The sequence below is a fragment of the Gekko japonicus genome, unplaced genomic scaffold (assembly GCF_001447785.1).
Source record: "Gekko japonicus isolate JY-2015 unplaced genomic scaffold, Gekko_japonicus_V1.1 scaffold1898, whole genome shotgun sequence".
Taxonomy (NCBI): Eukaryota; Metazoa; Chordata; class Lepidosauria; order Squamata; family Gekkonidae; genus Gekko; species Gekko japonicus.
Window position 1 is genome coordinate 159,664 of NW_015159771.1, and position 19,112 is coordinate 178,775.

Here is a 19,112-nt window from a genome sequence, read left to right on the forward strand (position 1 = left end):
AAAGAGATACAGGTCCAATGAATAACTTTCCCGCTGGCGGGCTAATGGAACGGTTGCGCGCCCAGTCCATGGGAACCAGGCAGGATATTAGACATAACACAGGTGCAGTAGTCATGGGAAAAGCAATAGCCAAGCATTACAGCATCTTCTCCCCCACACAACCTCCAGCAGTTATCTTTTGCATTCCAACGCAGGAGTAGGATGATAGAAACCAAGCCGGGTGCAACAGGGAAAGAATATGTACACAGAGGTCACAGAAAACAGAATGGCAGCTTGCTGACAGGCGGCTTCCAAAAATTTAAAACAACAATAAATAATATACTAATCATACAATCACAAAACAATAAAACAATACAGTATTAAAAGGTGCTAACCAATATCTTTTTCTGCTGCTATTTAATTAGGAAACTTGTACTAGGTAAACACAGTTCAGGTGCATGTTCAGGTGTACAGGTTCAGTGCAACAAATGCTTTCTAGTACTGTCTTGGACTAAGGGAGCATGGCAAACCGGTGCTTAATTTTTAGGTCTGCAGTTTGCTAGGAAGTCAAATACTCTGTGCTAGATGTTCTCCACCTAATCCCAGTGGGAACTGGGATTTATTCCCACAGTTACACTGCAAGATATATTAGGCCAAGAGACAGCTGTTTATTCAGCTGTCTCTTGGCCCAACATATCTTGCAGTATAACTGAGGGTGTCACGGCTCAGGTGGGGTGTCACCTGATGCTGCCACCACTCTGGATTTAGGATCCCTTGAGAAGGTCCAGAGCACCCTCCCGAAGACCTTCAGACCTCCCTTTTGGCTGAATAATAGGCATGAGAACCAGGCAGAGTGAACAATGAATATAGTTTAGTTTATAGTAGGTTAAACAACAAGGAGCAGAAATATAATAGTAAGTGGGTGAAAAGAAATCAAATGCCCTAACGTATCTAAATATACACTGTCCCTAGCTCACTATCTCAAGTGGCCTTAGACTACTCACCCTTCCCTCAGGATGAGGGTTTCTTCCCCACAGCAGCCTCTTTTCTGGCTCTGTTTCCTGGGAAGAAAAACAGCTTTTCGTCTTGTACCAGTTCTTATATTCCCCAACCCTCTTCTTCCCTACTGGTCAAAACTGGCGCCAAAACCTCCCAAGGCCTTCTGGGGTTTGTAGGCCCAGCCTCCTCTACTGCTAACCAGGCTCCCTGGGCCTAGTAGGCCTCTGGTGGCACAGCCCAGATCATGACAGAGGGTAAAATAGAGTAAGGATATGTTGTTGCTCACCTTGAGTTTTGGAATAAGATGGGAAAGATAATAATCCTTTGAATAACTGCTCACGTCAATATGGGCTGAAGTGGCTCTTGTATGTTTAGCTGATGAGATTCTTTGTTTATTTTTAAAGACTTTCAATGAGTACTTGATGGAAGATGGCATCTGGGCTGACAGAAGAACACAAAAGGAGGATTGAGGAAAACAGGCAGAAGGCTTTGGCAAGGAGAGCAGAGCGACTGGCAGCTCAGCAGGGTGTTGCTGCTAAGAAGTTGCCTGACTGGAACAGTTTTAAAAGCTGTCAAGGAAATTTGCAACCGCCTTTGGAGAGAGAGAACCATCATACCAGGCTTGGTTGTCATCACCTCCAGGGCTCCAGCAACCATGGTGTACAGGAGAGCCTTCAAATGGAGGCAGCAGCCATGTTGTATAGTGTGCAACAGAAGAATTATCCAGAGGGCTCCAGTCAAGATTTAGTTAGTTGCACTAACTGGTCCGCATCAGTGATGCAGGATTCCTTGAGTTACCCTCATTCACATTCTTCACATCTGCATTCTCAAGAACAAAGTCAACCACTTTCTCATTCTAATTTGTTACAACCACCTAAATATTGTACAGAGGCCCCTAACCTTGCAGAACAGTGTCATTCTAGGCTTGGTGGTAATGGAGAATTTGAGAGTACTAAAGATCTGCGAACCCTGAACGCATCCGCCAATGGATGCGATGGCTTCAAACATGTTTTACTGTTGAATACCACCACCAGTACTACAGATGGTTGTGAACAGCTGGGACATGCTAGAAATCCAGACTCTGAAAAAGAAGGTAGTAGCACATTGCAGTTCTATGGTATGAGCAATCGTTTGGGGGCTGGAGGACGGAACTCAGCAGTAGCTGGGACTGCAGGAAACTTGGCAACACCTGTACAAAGAAAAGCTCACAGCATCCTCAAAGGGAAATGTGTGAAGCACTCTGAAGACCGATTTCAGGTTAACATAGGGTACAATGCCGAACTTATTGAAATGTTCAGAAGCACACCGAGCAAAAAATATGGTAAGACTATTGATTATTGTCCTGTGCCTTGTTTATCATTGTGCAACAGGTAGTACATCTAGAGATCTTCGTAGCTGGGATTGTGCTGTAAACTGTAGATATGCTGAACTGAGGAGCTTTTGCGGAATCCTGAAAAACTTTGCTTTCATTTCCTCCCTAAAAAGAACGTGCATCTTGCCCTCATAGATGCAGAGTTAAAACCAGGACAAGCTATACCCTACTATGGGGTGTTCAGGGTGTCTGTTTTTCTTTTGTAGCCCTTGAGGCCACAATGGGGCTCTTGGAACTTCTTAGTGGCTTGTAGTCTTTGCACCTTATGTGTTCTTCTCTTTGTGTCATGAGCGCCTGCCTGTCTTGGTCCTGACAATCTCTTGGTTGTATGTTTAGTGGAGGAACTCCTGCTCTGAGGAGGGCATCGGCAGTTCCAAATTAACCAGCAGGTTGTCTCTCACTCAATTCTTTATATAACCTCTCTGGCTGACCTGTGCATGCCTTGTGGAGGGGAAAAGAAATTTCCTGTACCTCTCCTTGCACACTGAGGGAGAGAGGCCTGTATTTCTCCTCATGTATATGCATTTGCTTTGCTGCTGGGTTACAGATGAGATGGGAGGGGAAAAGTTGGTCCCATTTCAGGTAGCTGAAGCTGTTTATACACAGTGATGTTTCATGAAGCTCACATTGCCACAGAAAATGCAGAAGGACTCATGGTGGCCCTGGAGCATTCACATGGCGCACTAGTCTGTACACTTTCCCTGCCTGAGCCCCCTGTGGCCACCAATCACTCTCCTTCATGCCAGCAGAGTGCTTTTGGGTTTAATTTTTAAAATTGGCAATTGACATATTAATATAGCTGTATCAGTATCTGTTAGGAGTTAGATCTTATGCCTGCCTTCCACTAAGCTGGATCCATTGACTCTCTTCTACTAAAGCTTTCCTCCACCAGAAAAACTAACTCTTTGTTGTAGGAAGTCTTTCTCCCATGAAGGAAGACTTAGCAGAAGAGAATAATAGGATTCACTCATGGTGGTGGTAAAAGCCATCAAGCCACAGCTAAGTTATGGCAACCCATAGGATTTTCAAAGCAAGAGATGAACAGAGGTGGTTTGCCTTTGTCTGCCTCTGTATAGCAACCCTGGTCTTCTGTGGTGGTCTCCCATCCAAGTACTAACTAGGGCTGACCCTGCTTAAGTTTCCAATATCTGACAAGATCAAGCTAGCTTTGCCATCCAGGTCAGGGCAATCCAACCCCAGGTCCTCTAAATTACCAGTTCTGTAGCCCTTTTCATTGCAGAGATATAAAGGAAAAGGTCATTCCACACCAAAACCAGCTAGAGATTTCCTAATTTAAAAAGCTGGGAATTTAGATGGCCTAGTAGATACATTGTTATTTTAATTATAACTAGGAGTAATGCTCGTTGTGGGAAGAAATACAACGACTGGTGGGGCCTCCAGATGAGTGTCCCGACTGTGACTGGTGGGGCGGCAGAGGGAAGCGGAAAATGGAGGGAGGCAAGCCATGTTTCTTTCCTTCTGCTTAGCTATAAGGCAGGGCTGTCTCAAGGCATTTTGCTGCCCCAAGTGGGTAGAATGGGAGGACAGCCTCATGGTAACAGATATGGTTCTCTCCACCTCTGACATTTTTTGAGGGGGAGGGGGGTGTTATGCAGTGGCAGCTAAGGTAGAAAAGCACCTCCTCCTGTGCCACTTGGCTCAACTTGCTTCTAGATGCCCACAGCCCTCCAGAACAGCAACCCATCAGGAACTTTTCTGGTAAGGTAGCCCCTGCTTCTGAACATGTCAGGAGAATGTTTTCTGGTGGAAAGTACTTTCAAGTCATAGCTGACTGGCAACCCTGTAGGGATTGTTTGCCACTGCCTGCTGTTGCCTGCCTCGACATAGCAGCCCTGGGCTTCCTTGCTGGTTTCCTATCCAGGTACTTAACCAGAGCCAACCATGCTTGCTTCGCTTCCAAGGTCTAATGAGATTTGGCTAGCCTGGGCCATCCAGGGCAGGGTGTTTTCTACCCTAACGTAACTCTTAAAAGTCTGACCTCCCTAAAAGCTGCATAACATTAACAAAGCCTGGGACATTCTGGCATTGTTGGTGGGATTGCCCTGTCATTCAGAATCTCTGGAAGGTCATAACCAAGACAATAAGCCAGATAACCAATATATATCGGTTCCCCTTGACCCTGGACTGATTTTGCTGGAACAATGGCCAGAACCGTCCCCTCCAAAACAAATGAAGGAAACAATCTCCATTCTAATTGCTGCAGCTAGACCCACCATTGCTGCCAGGCAGGGGTCATTTCATAGAAAAAGAGGTGCAAGAACTCATTAGCATAACTAATTAGCATAACTTATTTGCATAGGCCACACCCCCTGGCATCACCGGAAGTGTGGCAGAAGGCAACACCCACCGCTCAGGCTCCACGGGACTGTTTTGGATTGCTAGCTATTGGGGGGGGGGGAACGTGCAGATCTGTCCTCGCAGAGGAGGGAGAGCTTGTACCTGAATAAAACTTGGTCTTAAAGGTGCCACTGGACTGTTTTGGACCAGGGGGTCGGGGGGAGCTCTGCAACTTACCTGGCTGCTTCTTGCTCTGACTGAGGGCTGCTGGGAGCAGAGGTGGGGCTTGTTTCATGTGCCCACCCCCTGGGCTCTTTACTGCCAGAGCTCCGCTCCTGTGCGCTCCTGCAGGAAATGACCCCTCCTGCCAGGTGGAAATCAAACACAGGCCCCCCTTTAGATTTGTGGTGTGATAAAATATGGATGCAGTTCATCATGGGGAAAATAGCAAACCAGAATCTCTCCTTATATATAATTGAGTAAGAACATTCTATATGAACATTCTAAAATGCCCGCCTTTAGTGTTTGGACGCTTGAACTGTCAGTCAGAAGACGCTGGCTGGGTTGACTGGCTGCTTTGTGCAGTCCCGCCCAGCGTTTCAAGGTCTTTTGCATATGGAAGCTGATTGGACTTCACTGCATTCCACACCTCAAACTCACCCCCCTCTCCGCAAGGCAGTTGAAATGTCAGTTGCATATGGAACCTTCAAGGCCACACAGCGGCAGGACCATCAGGGCGGAGGGAAGCCTCGATTCTCCAGCATCGAGCCGTCGAAGAGGCTAACCCTCAAAAGCCCTCTGGCCTGGAGCCTATCACAAAGGCTCCGTGGGAATCCTACTTGAGGTAGCACCCCTCCATGCCACTGGTGTGCTAATCGCTCCCCTGAGGTCCGGGGAGAGCGACTGCCATCGCCAGTCCACAAACCGGAAGTCACTGCGTTGTTTCTTTACTGTGATATGTGCTATGTTACATTTTGAAAATAAAATAAAATTTTAAAAACGACAACAAATTCTGACCTGTTTCAGATCCTGCAACAAAGATGTGGAATTTCAGTCTAGAAGATTACAGCCAACTCAGTAAGTAAGCAGATGATTGCGGTGTCCAGTGGTACTGCTTTGGGGGGTTTGCTTAAGTGCAGAGATCTGGGCAAAAGATTCTTGGTAGTCATGTACATTCACTAAACCAGAACCACTTCACACTGGATTAATGGTGGAGTGATAAATTGGTTTTATTTAGAGCAACTTCTCGATAAAAGTTCTGCGTTCAGGTGTACTGAGCCGATATATAGGAGAGAAGGAAGCCTGTAGTTCAAGATTTTGTTTCAGTCTTTTTTGTAGCACATCAATACTTCGAAGTTCTGAATGCTATCAGAGTCTACTCATCAAGAGCAACTAATCAATGGTCTCTGCTGAGTGAGAGGTAGAGAGAATCACCTAAAAATGTTCAATGTTTGAATTTGTTTAGTGTGCTTTTCTAGGCACTAACAGGCTCTGTTTGGCTTTTCTTCTACATGTAAAAATATCTGGTGGAGCGGATGCAATTTTTTAAAAATTAACCTATTTGTTCCTTATCTCCAGTGGAAGCAGTGAAGCAAATTCCCTCTGTTACTTTGTTGCCCCTGGAAGGAGTGGAGGCAGCTCCCAAGACTTCTGTGCCGTCTTCAGTTTCTGAAGGTCCTCACTTGAGATCCCTCTTGGAGACGTGCACCGGTTGGAAGAAACGATCCACCTCTGTCAGAGGGAAATGTGTACTGATATCATGTTCTCGATTTGAAGTAGATATTGGCTATGCTGCTAGCCTTATAGGAGCGTTCAAGCAGGTGAATTCTAGAAGTTATGGTAAGTGACGTAACCAGTTGTTTGCGTTAAACTTGGTATTACTCTTTGCTCTTTGTGTCTTTTCGTATATGACCTGCTTTGTGTAAGTAATACCTATACAAAATACAGGTTGGGGCTTGGCACTGGGGTTTAATTCTAGTCATATCTCTCAACTAAGTTCCATCAAAGATATTTTGAAGCGCCATGTTTTGTATGTGGCAGGCAGCTAACATGATCGTGACAAGTAAGAAGAGTGATCATGATTCAGATGATCTCAAATGTTTCTTACCATGGCATGCAAGAACTCTTGCATCTCATTTTTTTGGTTCATGAACATGGAGCCCAAGAACTATAAATGCTATGGACATCAGTAATTTTGTTTGGATTTTGGAAACCTAGATCAGGAGTGGCCAACTTCTGTGATCTCTGGCGTGGTCTGGGAGCTCCTCGCAAGTGGATTGACTCTTTTCTGAGAACCTTCTTGATACAATCTAGCAGGAACGGCTTCATAGTTAGAGAGCAACTGATTATGTACAGCATTGCACACAGATGAGCATGTCTGTATATTATGTGCAAAATCCATGCAGTGTAACATTTGAATGTGGAAACTTTCTGGCAACTTAGATATATTTTGGTAGCATTACCAGATGCCAGATAAAATTATGTAGCCTCCAATTGGTTTTTCAGCCCTAGATGTTCATAATGAGTTTTGTGCTAAAATTCCAGTACAGGGATCTGAGTGGTTCTGGATAGTGATCACTGAATGCAGATGTGCACGATACAATGCCAACTCTGAACATCTGGCCTTGCAATCTCTACTGTCACATCTCCATTATCTGATTCTTCCCATGGTTCCAATTCACTTTGTGCCTAGATCACCTACTGGGCAATTGTAACCCATGTCTTTATCCTGAACCTCAAATTACCTGCACAGTTTGGATAAAGGACATTGCACTTGATTTGCAAGCTATGAAACATTCGTTTTTATCTAAATTGGATGTATTTCTTGTTTTCTCAGCATCTTTGGACAGTATTTCTTATGATTTTTACAGACATGAAGACTAGAAAATGGAGTTTCCTTCTGGAGGACTACCTTAGTCTAAGTAAGAATCTGTCTTTTCCATAGAAGAGATCTGAGGTTATACTTCTTTTTTTAGAGTTACTCTTTCAAACCTTGTTTCTTAGAATTAAATCAGAGGTGGGTAAAGAATTAAATCAGAGGTGGTTAAAGAATTCATGTTGGCTCTTCGGCTGCCTTCCAGATGGATTAATGTGTTTAGCTTTTGCTTACAGCTTCTTGTGGAAACTCCCCCCCCCCACTATAGTTTAAATGTTGTTGTTGACTGTCCTCTCCAGCGGAAGGCAGTTAACAGCTTCTAGAACAGTGTTTTCCAACCTGTGGGTCAGGACCCAAAAGTGAGTTGCAAAGCCTCTGCAAGTGGCTAGCCCTCCCTAATGGCTGCTCCTGCCCTTTCCACTGTTTTCTTTTGTATCTTGGAAACCAAGATCTGACCCTGGAAACAGGGCCATACATAGTATGCCAACTTCTTCACTGCTTATATATGTTGATCAAGTACAAAGGGTCCTGAGGTCACTGGAGTCAGTGAGAATCTTAGTGAGGGATTGGAGGGAGTAATGGTTAAGGAGAGGGTAGTCAAAAGCTGCAATGCAACTTCCATATGAAAGGCTGTGTATCTTGGAATGCCACTTGCTTGGGGTTCGTAGTGGTGGCAGCTGCACCCTTTGGGTGTGTTCAGATGGGCTGTTTGATCAGCTTTCGTCACACTTCAGGAACGGATTTTATATGCACGATCACACAGTCAGCATCTGCCTCCTGTCCCCAGCCATTGGTTTCCGGCTCAAAACCGCTTTAACCCAGAGTATTTTGTTACCAGGTCCCAAAGTGGTGTTTTCTCAGCTCTCCCGTTTAAGGCCGCATTTCCCCTCTGTGTGATCGCTCCTCCGGTGTCAAGCCACTTCCGGCTTAAACCTCCTCCCCGTTCGAAAGCTGCCTGAGGCTTCCGCTTTTCGTCTGCCATTTTTTTAATGCGTTGGCGGTGTGCGCATAGGCGGAGCTCCACTACCATGTTTAGAAAACTGACATTTAAACGGTCACTTGTTTTAGAGTTTAGATGAGTTTGGGATCTCACGGAGGCCATTTTCAGGTCAAACTTTTAAAGGGAAGTCTTTTGTTGGAGGGGTTGGATTGATTCGCCCTGGTGGTTCTACGCATGCGCCATGATAGTTCCTCCCCATTCTATGGAGGGGTGCCTATGCGCATGTGCAAACTGAGAAAAAATAAACCTCATTGACGCACGCTCCCACGCACGGTAGTGTAGACGCCGGGGAGTAACGTGACTGCGGTGAGGCGGGATAAGGGAGGGAAGTGTGATCGCAATTATCCAGATCAAATATAATCTGGTTAGAACTGGAGCAGTTTAACCCGCTCTCAGCATGCCGTCTGACTGCACCCTTTGTGTGATTGTTGGTTTCTCAAAAACATCTGGCTAGCAACTGTAGAAAATGGATTGCTGAACTAGATGGATGCCAGTGTCATAGTTTGCCTAGGGTACAAAAAAGCCTTGGGCCACCCTGGGTGGACCACCATACCGAAAATGTTGGGAACCGCTATTCTAGAGCACTTGGTAAATTGTACACTTCTCCCCGTCACCTCTAGCAGATCTTAAGTAGGGTATTTTGGCTAACTTTTATTCAGGAAAGATTCCAGCTTCCATGCTGCAGTGCCTTTCTGAAAGATGGAGTTTCACCGTGAAGGGGGTGGAGTGCTGTGTGTCAGTGTGTGAAAACAGTTTGGAAAGGGAGAATAGAATCAGATGTCTTTTTTTTAGCACCCATTCAGATAGAATCTGGTGCCATTTTGTGAAAGCAAATTAGCAAAAGAACCTTTGACTAGTTGTCACTAATGTGTTCTTAAATGTGATTTAGGGGTTATAGCTGAGTGGTCAAGCATGTGCTTTGAGTGCAGAAGGAGTCGGGCTCAATCCCTGGCTTTTCCAGCTACAAGATTTTGGGTAGGAAGTTTTGGAGGTGACCCTTCTCTGACTGAGTCTCTGGAAAGCTGCTGCCAGTCAGAATAGAGAGTGCTGAGCGAAATGAGCCAATAGGCTTATTCGATATAAAGCAGCTTCATGAATAAATAAAGCAGATTTATTCCTGGTGTCAGGACCCACAGTCAAGCAACTGAGTACACGCTTCTTCAAAGGTTATACTTTTATTGCCAGTACAATGGTAGTATGAGCATAGTCACTGTTAGGAATGGTGAACCCCTAGACTCACGGAGAGATACAGTAGATTCAAAAAAGCACCCCCCACACACACTACGGGTCAATCGGCCTGACTCCCGCGAGCGGGAACAAGTACCTGGGCTGTTAACACTAAAAGCTGGGAACCGAAAGCAGTCTCACGGATGAGTTATGTGGAGACACTACATCTGCAGCCTACAAGGTCAGAGATAAGGAGAGGAGAAGCGCAGGGAAAGGAATGCAGCTCAGTGTCAGAACCCACAGCCAACAACGAAGTACACGCATTCAGGAACAGTTATACTTTTATTGCAGAGCTATAGATGCAGTAACATAGGCACTGTTAAGAATGGCGGTGGCCCCATGGGCATAATAGGATATAGGGACAGTTCAGGGACCCCAGCACCTCGAATGGGTGGAAGTAGGGGATATTCGGGCCCCTGAACTGTTACGACAGTTCCATCGCGACTTCCCGGAATGACCGGGAGATCTCCTGGAATGGTCGGGAGAAGCTGATTTTAGAGAGGGCAGTATGTCAGCTATGCTGCCATGAAGGTTGGGGAGGTTGGTCTGTCTCTGGGTAATTGTTATTGCTTTCCTTTCAGGTTAATTGCTACTGCATTCCTTTCTGTGCTGTCTCTGTTGTGCGCCGAAACGCTTATCTATACAGATGTGCAGGAGGGTGTTGTGGTGTCTGGGATTGCCCTAGGTGCCGTGGGAGAGTGTTCGTTCTCAGCTTCAGCTACCTAACAGTCTCTAAGCCTTAACCCGCGCACGAGAGGGTGCCTAATTGGCCAGTGCTGGGGGGGGGGTGTGCATACAAATACCCTATATCCTATTATGCCTATGGGGCCGCCGCCATTCTTAACAGTGCCTATATTACTGCATCTATAGCTCTGCAATAAAAGTTTAACCGTTCCTGAATGCGTGTACTTCATTGTTGGCTGTGGGTTCTGACACTCAGAACAGGGAGAGGGTCCAGGAGGGGCCCCTTAACCTTATGGTAGCATAGCTGACACCTGAATTCTCTTTTCTAGGCTCCAGAAGCATCTGTGGACCCATTTGTGCATGCACGTCTCTATCCGGCTAGGGAGATGAGTCTGACAACCTAGTTCTAGATGGGTGGTCCTTAACTGGATTGAGCCAGCTGCCCTGCCAGCCTCAAATGTGGATTTTTAAATGCCCTATCAAAACCAACATTTTCAAAGGCCCTTGCCACATTCATTTTGACAGTTTTACCTTAGCACCCACTGGCTCAGTCCTCTTAAGATAAAAGGTCAGCTGGGGATAGAGAGAGAAACTTTTCGATGAATCACTCAAGCTGCTGAGACATCCTAATTTTTCCAAGCTTATCGGCAAAACAGTGACGATAGTGTGATTGCTGCAATTTGCTGTCTTATAATTCTAGCATGCAACTTTCTGGGTGTAATAACAAAGTAGGGGCTTTGCTTCAGCAGAGGGAGAGGGAGACAGCTTACTGAGTTCCACTCTATTCTGCTACGGTCAGGCCTCACCTGGAGTCCTGTGTCCAGTTTTGGGCACCACATTTTAGGAAGGATGTTGACAAGCTTGAGCGTGTCCAGAGGAGGGCAACCAGGATGGTGAGAGGGTTGGAATCCAAGTCTTATGAGGAAAGGCTGAAAGAGTTGGGTATGTTCAGCCTGGGAAAGAGAAGGCTTAGAGGGGACATGATTGCAGTCTTCAAATATTTGAAGGGCTGTCATGTAGAAGATTTAGCAGATCTATTCTCTCTTTCTCCTGATTGCAAGACTAGATCTAATGGGTGGAAATGACAAGGGAGTCGTTACCGGCTAGATATCAGGAGAAACTTACTGACTGTAAGAGTGGTTGAGCAGTGGAAAAGACTGCCTCGGGAGGTGGTGGATGCTGCTTCACTGGACGTTTTCAAGCGGAGGCTGGACGACCATTTTTCGGGTATTTTGTAGGGCTATCTTTCGGCTATGCCCCTGCAGAATGCAGGGGGTTGGACTAGGTGACCTGCAAGGTACCTTCCAACTCTTAACACTCTATGATTCTATGAACATGCACAAATAGAAATCCTTTCTTTCATTTCTGTTCTTTCAAAACTGAAGGGTTATGCTGCCTTCACTCTAGAGAGGACTGAAATTAAAATTGGCAGCCCAGAGTTGCAGTCCATACTGAGGCTGTTGTAATGAAGAAAAGCGGTGCACATTTGAGTTGCCAAGTATATCTGAATAGTTTATTTTCTAGATTTTCATTTTTTGGTGATTTTTTTTTAAGAAAGCTGCCTGCTGATTTCTGTGTGGCACCTAGAACTGTGCAGAGATGTTCTGGTTGCCTTGCCAAAAAAAACCTCAAGTCACTGCTCAAGATTAGATATTTTTTATTGAACAGTTTTAAATCCAGAGTTGTTAAAGTTGACATTTGTTGGAGTGAATAACTTGGTAACTTTTTAGTTTTACCTTAGGAATGGATGAAACATTCCAAATTACCTGAATGTCTGGAAGTTCCTATTGCTTCCGATTCTGGATAATTTAAAAATATTCTTTGAGAAGGTAATAGTGAGGATCAATATATGGAACCATTGTCTGTAGTGTTTATGGGCTTCTGCTTTGGATGATTGTAGACTGAGATGACAGAGACATTTCGGTGTTTTTCGCCTTGGCTTTGCATTTCGTTCAGATAAGATATTTGTACATATATTTGGTTTTGCTTTCTGTGTTCAGAACTGTGTGTTTCCTACAGTTCTGCCTAAGTACAGCACAATTGTGAGATTTGAATGAAGAACCCTGAGAATTGGTTTGATACAACAGTGACTTCCTAGCCCTCATTACTGTGAAGGCAGCTGGACATTTTTATGTGAAAGCCCAAATAATGAACTGGTGAGATTTCAAGTGGTCAGTGGTTGAGGGCTCAGTACCATGAATAGCTTTTTGCACTTCCAAATGATTAAATTGTGCAAATATGTGCAAAGCTGCTGGGTGACCCCATTTATGAAGGTTGGTTTGTCATAGAATTTGTTATGTGGGAAGTCATCCAAGTTAAATGATTAATGTAGTTGACATGCCCCTTATTGCTTATGAACTATTATGCTTTCTGAGGTTAGATGAGAACTTCCTCTTCGTTATGCCACCAATTGGTTAGAGCCATAGAAAGAAGCATTTTTAAAGCTTGGTGTAGTGGTTTGGTGAGCCAGTTTGGTGTAGTGGTTAGGAGTGTGGACTCTAATCTGGGAGAACCGGGTTTGATTCCTCACTCCTCCACACGCAGCTGCTGGTGTGACCTTGGGTGAGTCACAAGTTCTTTCGGAGCTGTTCTCTCATGAGCAGTTATTGAAACTCTCTCAGCCCCACCTACCTCACAGGGTGTCTGTTGTGGGGAGGAAAAGGGAAAGGAGATTATAAACTGCTCTGAGAATCCTTCGGGTAGTGAAGGGCGGGGTCAAAATCCAATCTCCTCCTCCTCCTCCTGCACTATGGTTTCAGAGCTTCCTCACCTTGCAGATTCATTAGCTGGCAAACGTGAGCATTTTCCAAAAGTTGTTAGTGGTGGCATGTTCTATACACATGCATATGTAGTATGTGTGTGCACCTTCAGTTGGCATTATTTTTGTAAGCTCATTATTGAGAGAGGGTGACCCAATTTATCTTTTTCAATAAGCCTTAAAGAATGGGCTAGGAATCCAGGTAACTAGCAGCATTGTTTGTGCACTAATTCAAATTTATACATTAATTGCTGCATGGTTACTGATACATCAAATCTTGCATGTGTACAGTTGAAATGGTAAAAGGTCTTCCAGATGTGGAGGTAGAGCCACTTCCCAAGCCGATAATAGAGACCTTTGCTGCTCAGTTCAAGAAGTCATTTCCAAAGACCGCAGACATCCCTGAAGCAGATCTTTCAGGCGTGGATCCTAAAGTTGTGACAAGCCTGATGCCATTTCAGAGAGAAGGTGTGAAGTAAGTGACATGATATTCTCAGGCTCCTGAAAAAGTACCCTTTTGTTTAACGTATTGGCACTTTGAACATGTTTATTGAGTCCTTCCCTTCATGGTCATAGAAAAGAAAATATGTATCTTGTGCTGTCAGGCTCATATAGGAGATATAAACTGGGTAGGAGAGATATGCTGTAGCAGGTAAAAAACAAAATGATCAATTGTAAATAATTTCTCTCTACTACTATTACTAGAATCTTAGTTTTTGCTTATTAAAAGTTCAGCATTCCCAGGAAGTGCAGCTCTGTACCATATTCAAGCTTTTGAACAGCCCAGTGCGTGTGCAGGTTCTTGAAACGTACCAGGCCTTAATTGGCACCTTTTACTGCTGGGTTCTACTTTTGGTATGTAGACATAGTTGAATCTGCTGCAATCCCTACTGCCTGCATAGGAGGCTAATCAGAAACTACAGCAGTAATTGGGATCTTCTTTTAAGGAATTCTTGAAAAAATTAGATTCATACTGCCCATGAGCTCTGGCCTTCCTAGACTGAGATATGTTTCAGCGCTATTTCTGCTTGCCTTGTTCAGAGGTCAAATACGACACTAGAGTGTCTGGAACAGAAAACCAAAATTTCTTTTCACACAATGTGAACAGGCGAGTGTTTGGGGTGGCATGGGTATGTGTCACACCCAACCTCGAGGCTTGAGAAGAATTGATTTCATTGTGGGAATGAGATCCAAGACCCATCAGTTTGCCTGCTCTCTGTTTTGCAATCTTCAGTTTTGCCATTTCCCGAGAAGGCCGCTTGCTCCTTGCTGATGACATGGGCCTCGGGAAAACGATCCAGGCAATCTGCATTGCTGCATATTATCGGAAGGAATGGCCGCTGTTGGTGATAGCCCCTTCTTCTGTGAGATTTACCTGGGCAGAGGTAACAATTGTATTTCCTGTGCTTTTTTAGTCCTCTGTCTTTAGCTGGTGACGAAAAAATATGGGAGGCAGGTAGAGCAGCGATGGAGGAATACTGAGGATTGATCCAATAAGATGTAGGCTGAAGCTTATTTTATAGTGTACTTCTGAGGTGGTCACGGTGACAAGGAGAACATGTTTCTGCCACCATTACGTCTGCACGGTGAGGGCCAACAAACCTGTTCTGTGTGGTTAGAGGCCTGTTGGGATACGGCCTGCTAGGGGAGGTGTAGTGCCCAGTGGCCTCCTGTGACCATTTTGCTCAGCATTTTGCAGATAAAATGTCTCGTATCCATACCATTTTGGACTCTACATAAGCAGTGACATGGTCAGAGAGTGCCGGGGGGGCTGACTTGTCCAGCTGTTTGGGATACTTTTCAGTTTATTCAGGCTGAGGATATGGACAGGATCATTGGAGGCTGGAGGCCTACTTCCTGCTTGTATGAGCCTGTCCCTTCCTGAGTACTTAAATCTGCCAGAGAGGGCTGGCTGGCTGGCTGGCTGGCTGGCTGGGGTTCAAGAGGTAGTCAGTGCCTCAAGAGAGGGGGCGGTTACCTCCAGCCTTGAAACCGGATGAACCGCAGCCTCTACTCAAGAAGCCTACCTTGCACAGAGGAGCCTTCAGTGACTATAGACCAGTCTGAAATGTTCCATTGTTGAGCGAGATGATGGAATGAGTGATAGCTAGACAACTTCAAGCATTCCTGGATAAAATTTATTTATTTATTTATTTATTTATGTCATTGTATTTATATCCTTCCTTTCCTGTGAACGGGCGCAGGGCGGCTTACACAAGGCATAAAGGGCATACAGTATATAAAATAGATAAAAACAGTTAAAATTCAATTCCATCGGTATGCAAGAATAGAACACTCCCACCATCTTGCACAACAGAGGGGAGGGCTAGGGCCATAGATAGATGGTACCCGGCCCTCTGGCGGTATCGCTCTATAATGGAGCGGTGGTGGTAGTGGCAGTGGCGGCTCCTATTCGAATGCCTGGCGGAAGAGCTCTGTCTTACAGGCCCTGCAGAACTGCAAAAGGTCCCGCAGGGCCCTGATCTCCTCCGGGAGCTCGTTCCACCAGATAGGAGCCGTCACTGAAAAGGACCTGGCCCTCGTTGTAGCAAGCCTGGCCTCCTTAGGGCCCGGGGTCACCAGGCGGTGTTGTGACCCCGACCGAAGTGCTCTTTGGGGAATATGTGAGGAAATGCGGAAATACAGCAAATGGATTATTTGGATCCTTTCCAGTCTGGGTTTAGGCCTGGTTATGGGACTGAAATAGACTTGGTTAGCCTAGTGGATGACCTGGGCTGGGACATGGACAGAGGGAGTGCAACTCTGTTGATTGCCCTTTGCCTCTCAGTGGTTGTTCAGACTGTCAGTCATAGTATCTTTCTGGACCATCATTCCACGCTGGGACTGGGAAGCACTGCTTTGCAGTGGTTCCGGTCCTTCCTGGAGAGTTGTTTTCAGAAGGAAGTGCTGGGGAACTGCTGCTCAGCACCTTGGCCTCTGGGATCGCTTGGAGTTCCATCTTGTCCCCCATGGGATACCATGACTGATAGTATCAAAAGGTGCTGAGAGGTTCAGGAAACTTAATAGGTTCACACTCCCCCTATCCATCTCCTACTGGATGTCTTCCACTAGAGGGACCTGGGCTCTTCTAGCATTTTAAGTAACAGTCTTACAAGAGGGTTCCTAGTGTGATGCTTATCTCAGTTCTCCCTTGGACGATCAATCTGTTTCCCTTTAGGAACAGTTGAGATACAGCTGAAGGTTTCAAAGAATGAAATATGTTCTTAGGAGAAAGATCTCTCCACATAGAAGACTGCTTTGTCTGAGAGAAGGTGGACCTGAAACCCTTTTTCTTGGCATACCAGTTCTTCATAAGTGACAGTTCCTTCCATCCAGACCAGCATTTCACTCTGTGAATCTTCACCTGCAGTCTGAAGTGGGGCAGTGAGAAGAAGGCCAATGTGAGCAATAGCATGGGACAAGATACTGAGGTCTTGTTTTCCAGTGGCAAACCCAGAAGTGGAGCCCTGATTGGTACTGCCATCTGAAATGTGTTATGGTCTGCACTGGGTTATGCTCTTTTCTGATTTGAATGCTTTATTGGTTTTTCAGTGTTATGGTTGCATTTTTTGTTTATATATTCATGCTTTTTTGTTTTTTGTTTTTTAAATATAGTTTGTAATTTGCTTTGAGTGCTGCTTTGCAGCCCCCTATTTCCAGATATAACATGGGAGCAATCGTGACTTAGTTAGCTGTGCACCCTGGGGCGGAATAAGGTGAAAGACCATACAGCATTTTGTGGCATTAAAAAGGGGCACTGTAAATTGATATGGCTGTTTTTTGTTGTTTGAAAGGCAGCTGTAGGTTTCTGGCTGTTGAGATGCAAAAAAGATATTTTCCTGATCACATCTCCTTTTCTTTTCTTGACGATGTAGGCTTTCCGCAGGTGGCTTCCTTCCATGAGTCCTGATAGCATCAGTGTCATAGCAACAAGCAAGGATTGTCTGTTGGCAAGATTGATAAATGTTGTCAGTTTTGACCTTCTTAGCAAGATGGAGAAGCAGCTCAGAACCACCGTGCAAGTTGTGATTGTTGTAAGTTGGGCAGCCTAATGGGAGAGGAGGTGCTTCAGATCCTGACATGTCAGTCAAAGTCAGACATGGGAAATCTCTTCAGCATGAGGGAGGGGGTACACTGGACATGACTTGAAATGGTGGAAGGCTGTTCCTTTGAACACCTTGTACATCAAACTTGTGTGAATGGTATGCATGCATTGCTACCATATGCTGCCGTTTTCTCAGTACCCAGTAGTGGCATCTATTTGACAGTTTTAATGAACATCTCCATTGGTATTCAGTGGCATTTCAATTTACGCTATTCAGCAGTTTCAGCAAACACTAGAAAGTAAATGTTGTTAAGGGCAGCAGTCAGATTTTGGGAAACTTACAGAAATATGGAAGCTTCTGTCTGGTCATCTTCAGCTGAGGTGACCCAAAGCTCTGGTGTTCCATCACTAATCCCAAACATCAGAAATCAGGGGTTTGCGCCTCAGGACTGTGACAGGACCCTTGAGACTTAGAAATGTGAACAAAGGCCAACTTATTTGCTCTTTGGATTCTGAGATACGTTGGGCATGTTGGTGTCATCAGTTTTTCAAGCCTGTCGTAGAAGAATGAGGAGTAGGGACTTGATTATTTTTTAGTGAAACTTCATGTTCTCTTGATTGCCACAGCTTGTGTGTGGGGGGAGATGGTTTGGTTTTGCCTTCCAATCCCCTTGTACCCACCAGTTCCCAACATACCACTAGAAGGCTTTTTGCTGGCTTTAGAACAAATGGTGCCTGTGTGGAAGGGGCTGGCCACCTTTTCATTTACGTGGTATCATCTTTTTGGGAAGATCATACCTAAGCAGGTTTGGGGGAAGATGCAGTAAGGCAGGGGAAAACCTGGAAGGCCAGTGTCTGCGTGACAATGCTGTGCAGAAGCCCCCCAAAAGCCCACTGCCGTTCAGGAGGCAAGGCAAAGCTAAATGTTCATTTAGAAGTAGCCCTGCAGTGGTGACTTGGTGAAGTGCTTTAGGGGCAGCATATTGTTTATCTTTGGTTACTATTATTTGACATGAGATTTTAGTTGATATAATTGTTGCTTTTTCTTCAAATCTGCTCCGAAATCCCAATTTCTGTTATTTTATTAAGCCTCTCTTGGACATGTAAAATCATCAAGCTTATACCTATGACTCTGAACACTCAGAGAGCAGTCTTTCTGATTTCAACTGAAATACACTAACTGAAAAATGCATTCACCGTCACCACCAATTTTTTTTCCCCCGAGTGTGTTTGACAGAGCCATGTCTGTTGTAGATGCTCAAAGCACCAGTCTCAGTTAATGTTTCCTGAATCCAAGTGGTGGCCTCCTGTTTAAAAAAAACAAAAAACAACAAACCTCCTTTCTGCTGGATGAATATTCAAGGCGGGTTTTAAAACTTAAAAAAAAACAACACACCCCATATTAAATATTTTTTTAAATTAAAAAAGGCTTTATTAACTCTCCTAAAAAGGAGGGATATTTCGCTTAAATAGAAAAATAGGGAGGGTATATAGTGGGAGAAAGAGAAAGCTGAGTGATATATTAACTTGTAAATTAATCTGTTAGTAATGTCCAAATTATCTTCTTAGGCTTCTTCTGTATGCTGGCATCTTTTAAATTCCCAAACTTATGGAGGAGCTTCTTCTGTTTCTCTCTTTCCGGCTTCTTCCAGTCCTCTTTCGGGTCGCTGTTAACACTTTCATTTCATCTGCTATAAATCCTCATTTTTTCATGCCTTTTCAAAAGATCACTAGCTTTGAGAATGGTTTTTTCATTTCGGTTTCGCTTTTAATCGCTCCCATTCTCTTCGCTGGACTTTCCTCCGCAACTGTTGACTTATAAAAGCGCTTGCAAGGCACTTTCTCGCTGTCACAGTTCATCTTTTCTCACAATTC

The 19,112-nt window shown here is 44.8% G+C and overlaps 1 protein-coding gene across 1 annotated transcript in view; it reads left to right on the top strand.

Moving 5' to 3' along the window:
* The window catches only part of SMARCAL1 (SWI/SNF related, matrix associated, actin dependent regulator of chromatin, subfamily a-like 1), a 72,486-nt gene that overhangs the window by 4,889 nt on the left and 48,485 nt on the right, over positions 1–19,112 (top strand). The window contains exons 2-8 of the mRNA XM_015406606.1: positions 1,383–2,299; positions 5,675–5,725; positions 6,227–6,487; positions 7,519–7,569; positions 13,484–13,667; positions 14,427–14,577; positions 17,068–17,226. Of these exons, the coding sequence (XP_015262092.1) occupies positions 1,408–2,299; positions 5,675–5,725; positions 6,227–6,487; positions 7,519–7,569; positions 13,484–13,667; positions 14,427–14,577; positions 17,068–17,226 (1,749 nt within the window). The 5' untranslated portion in view covers positions 1,383–1,407. The remainder of the gene's footprint in view (positions 1–1,382; positions 2,300–5,674; positions 5,726–6,226; positions 6,488–7,518; positions 7,570–13,483; positions 13,668–14,426; positions 14,578–17,067; positions 17,227–19,112) is intronic.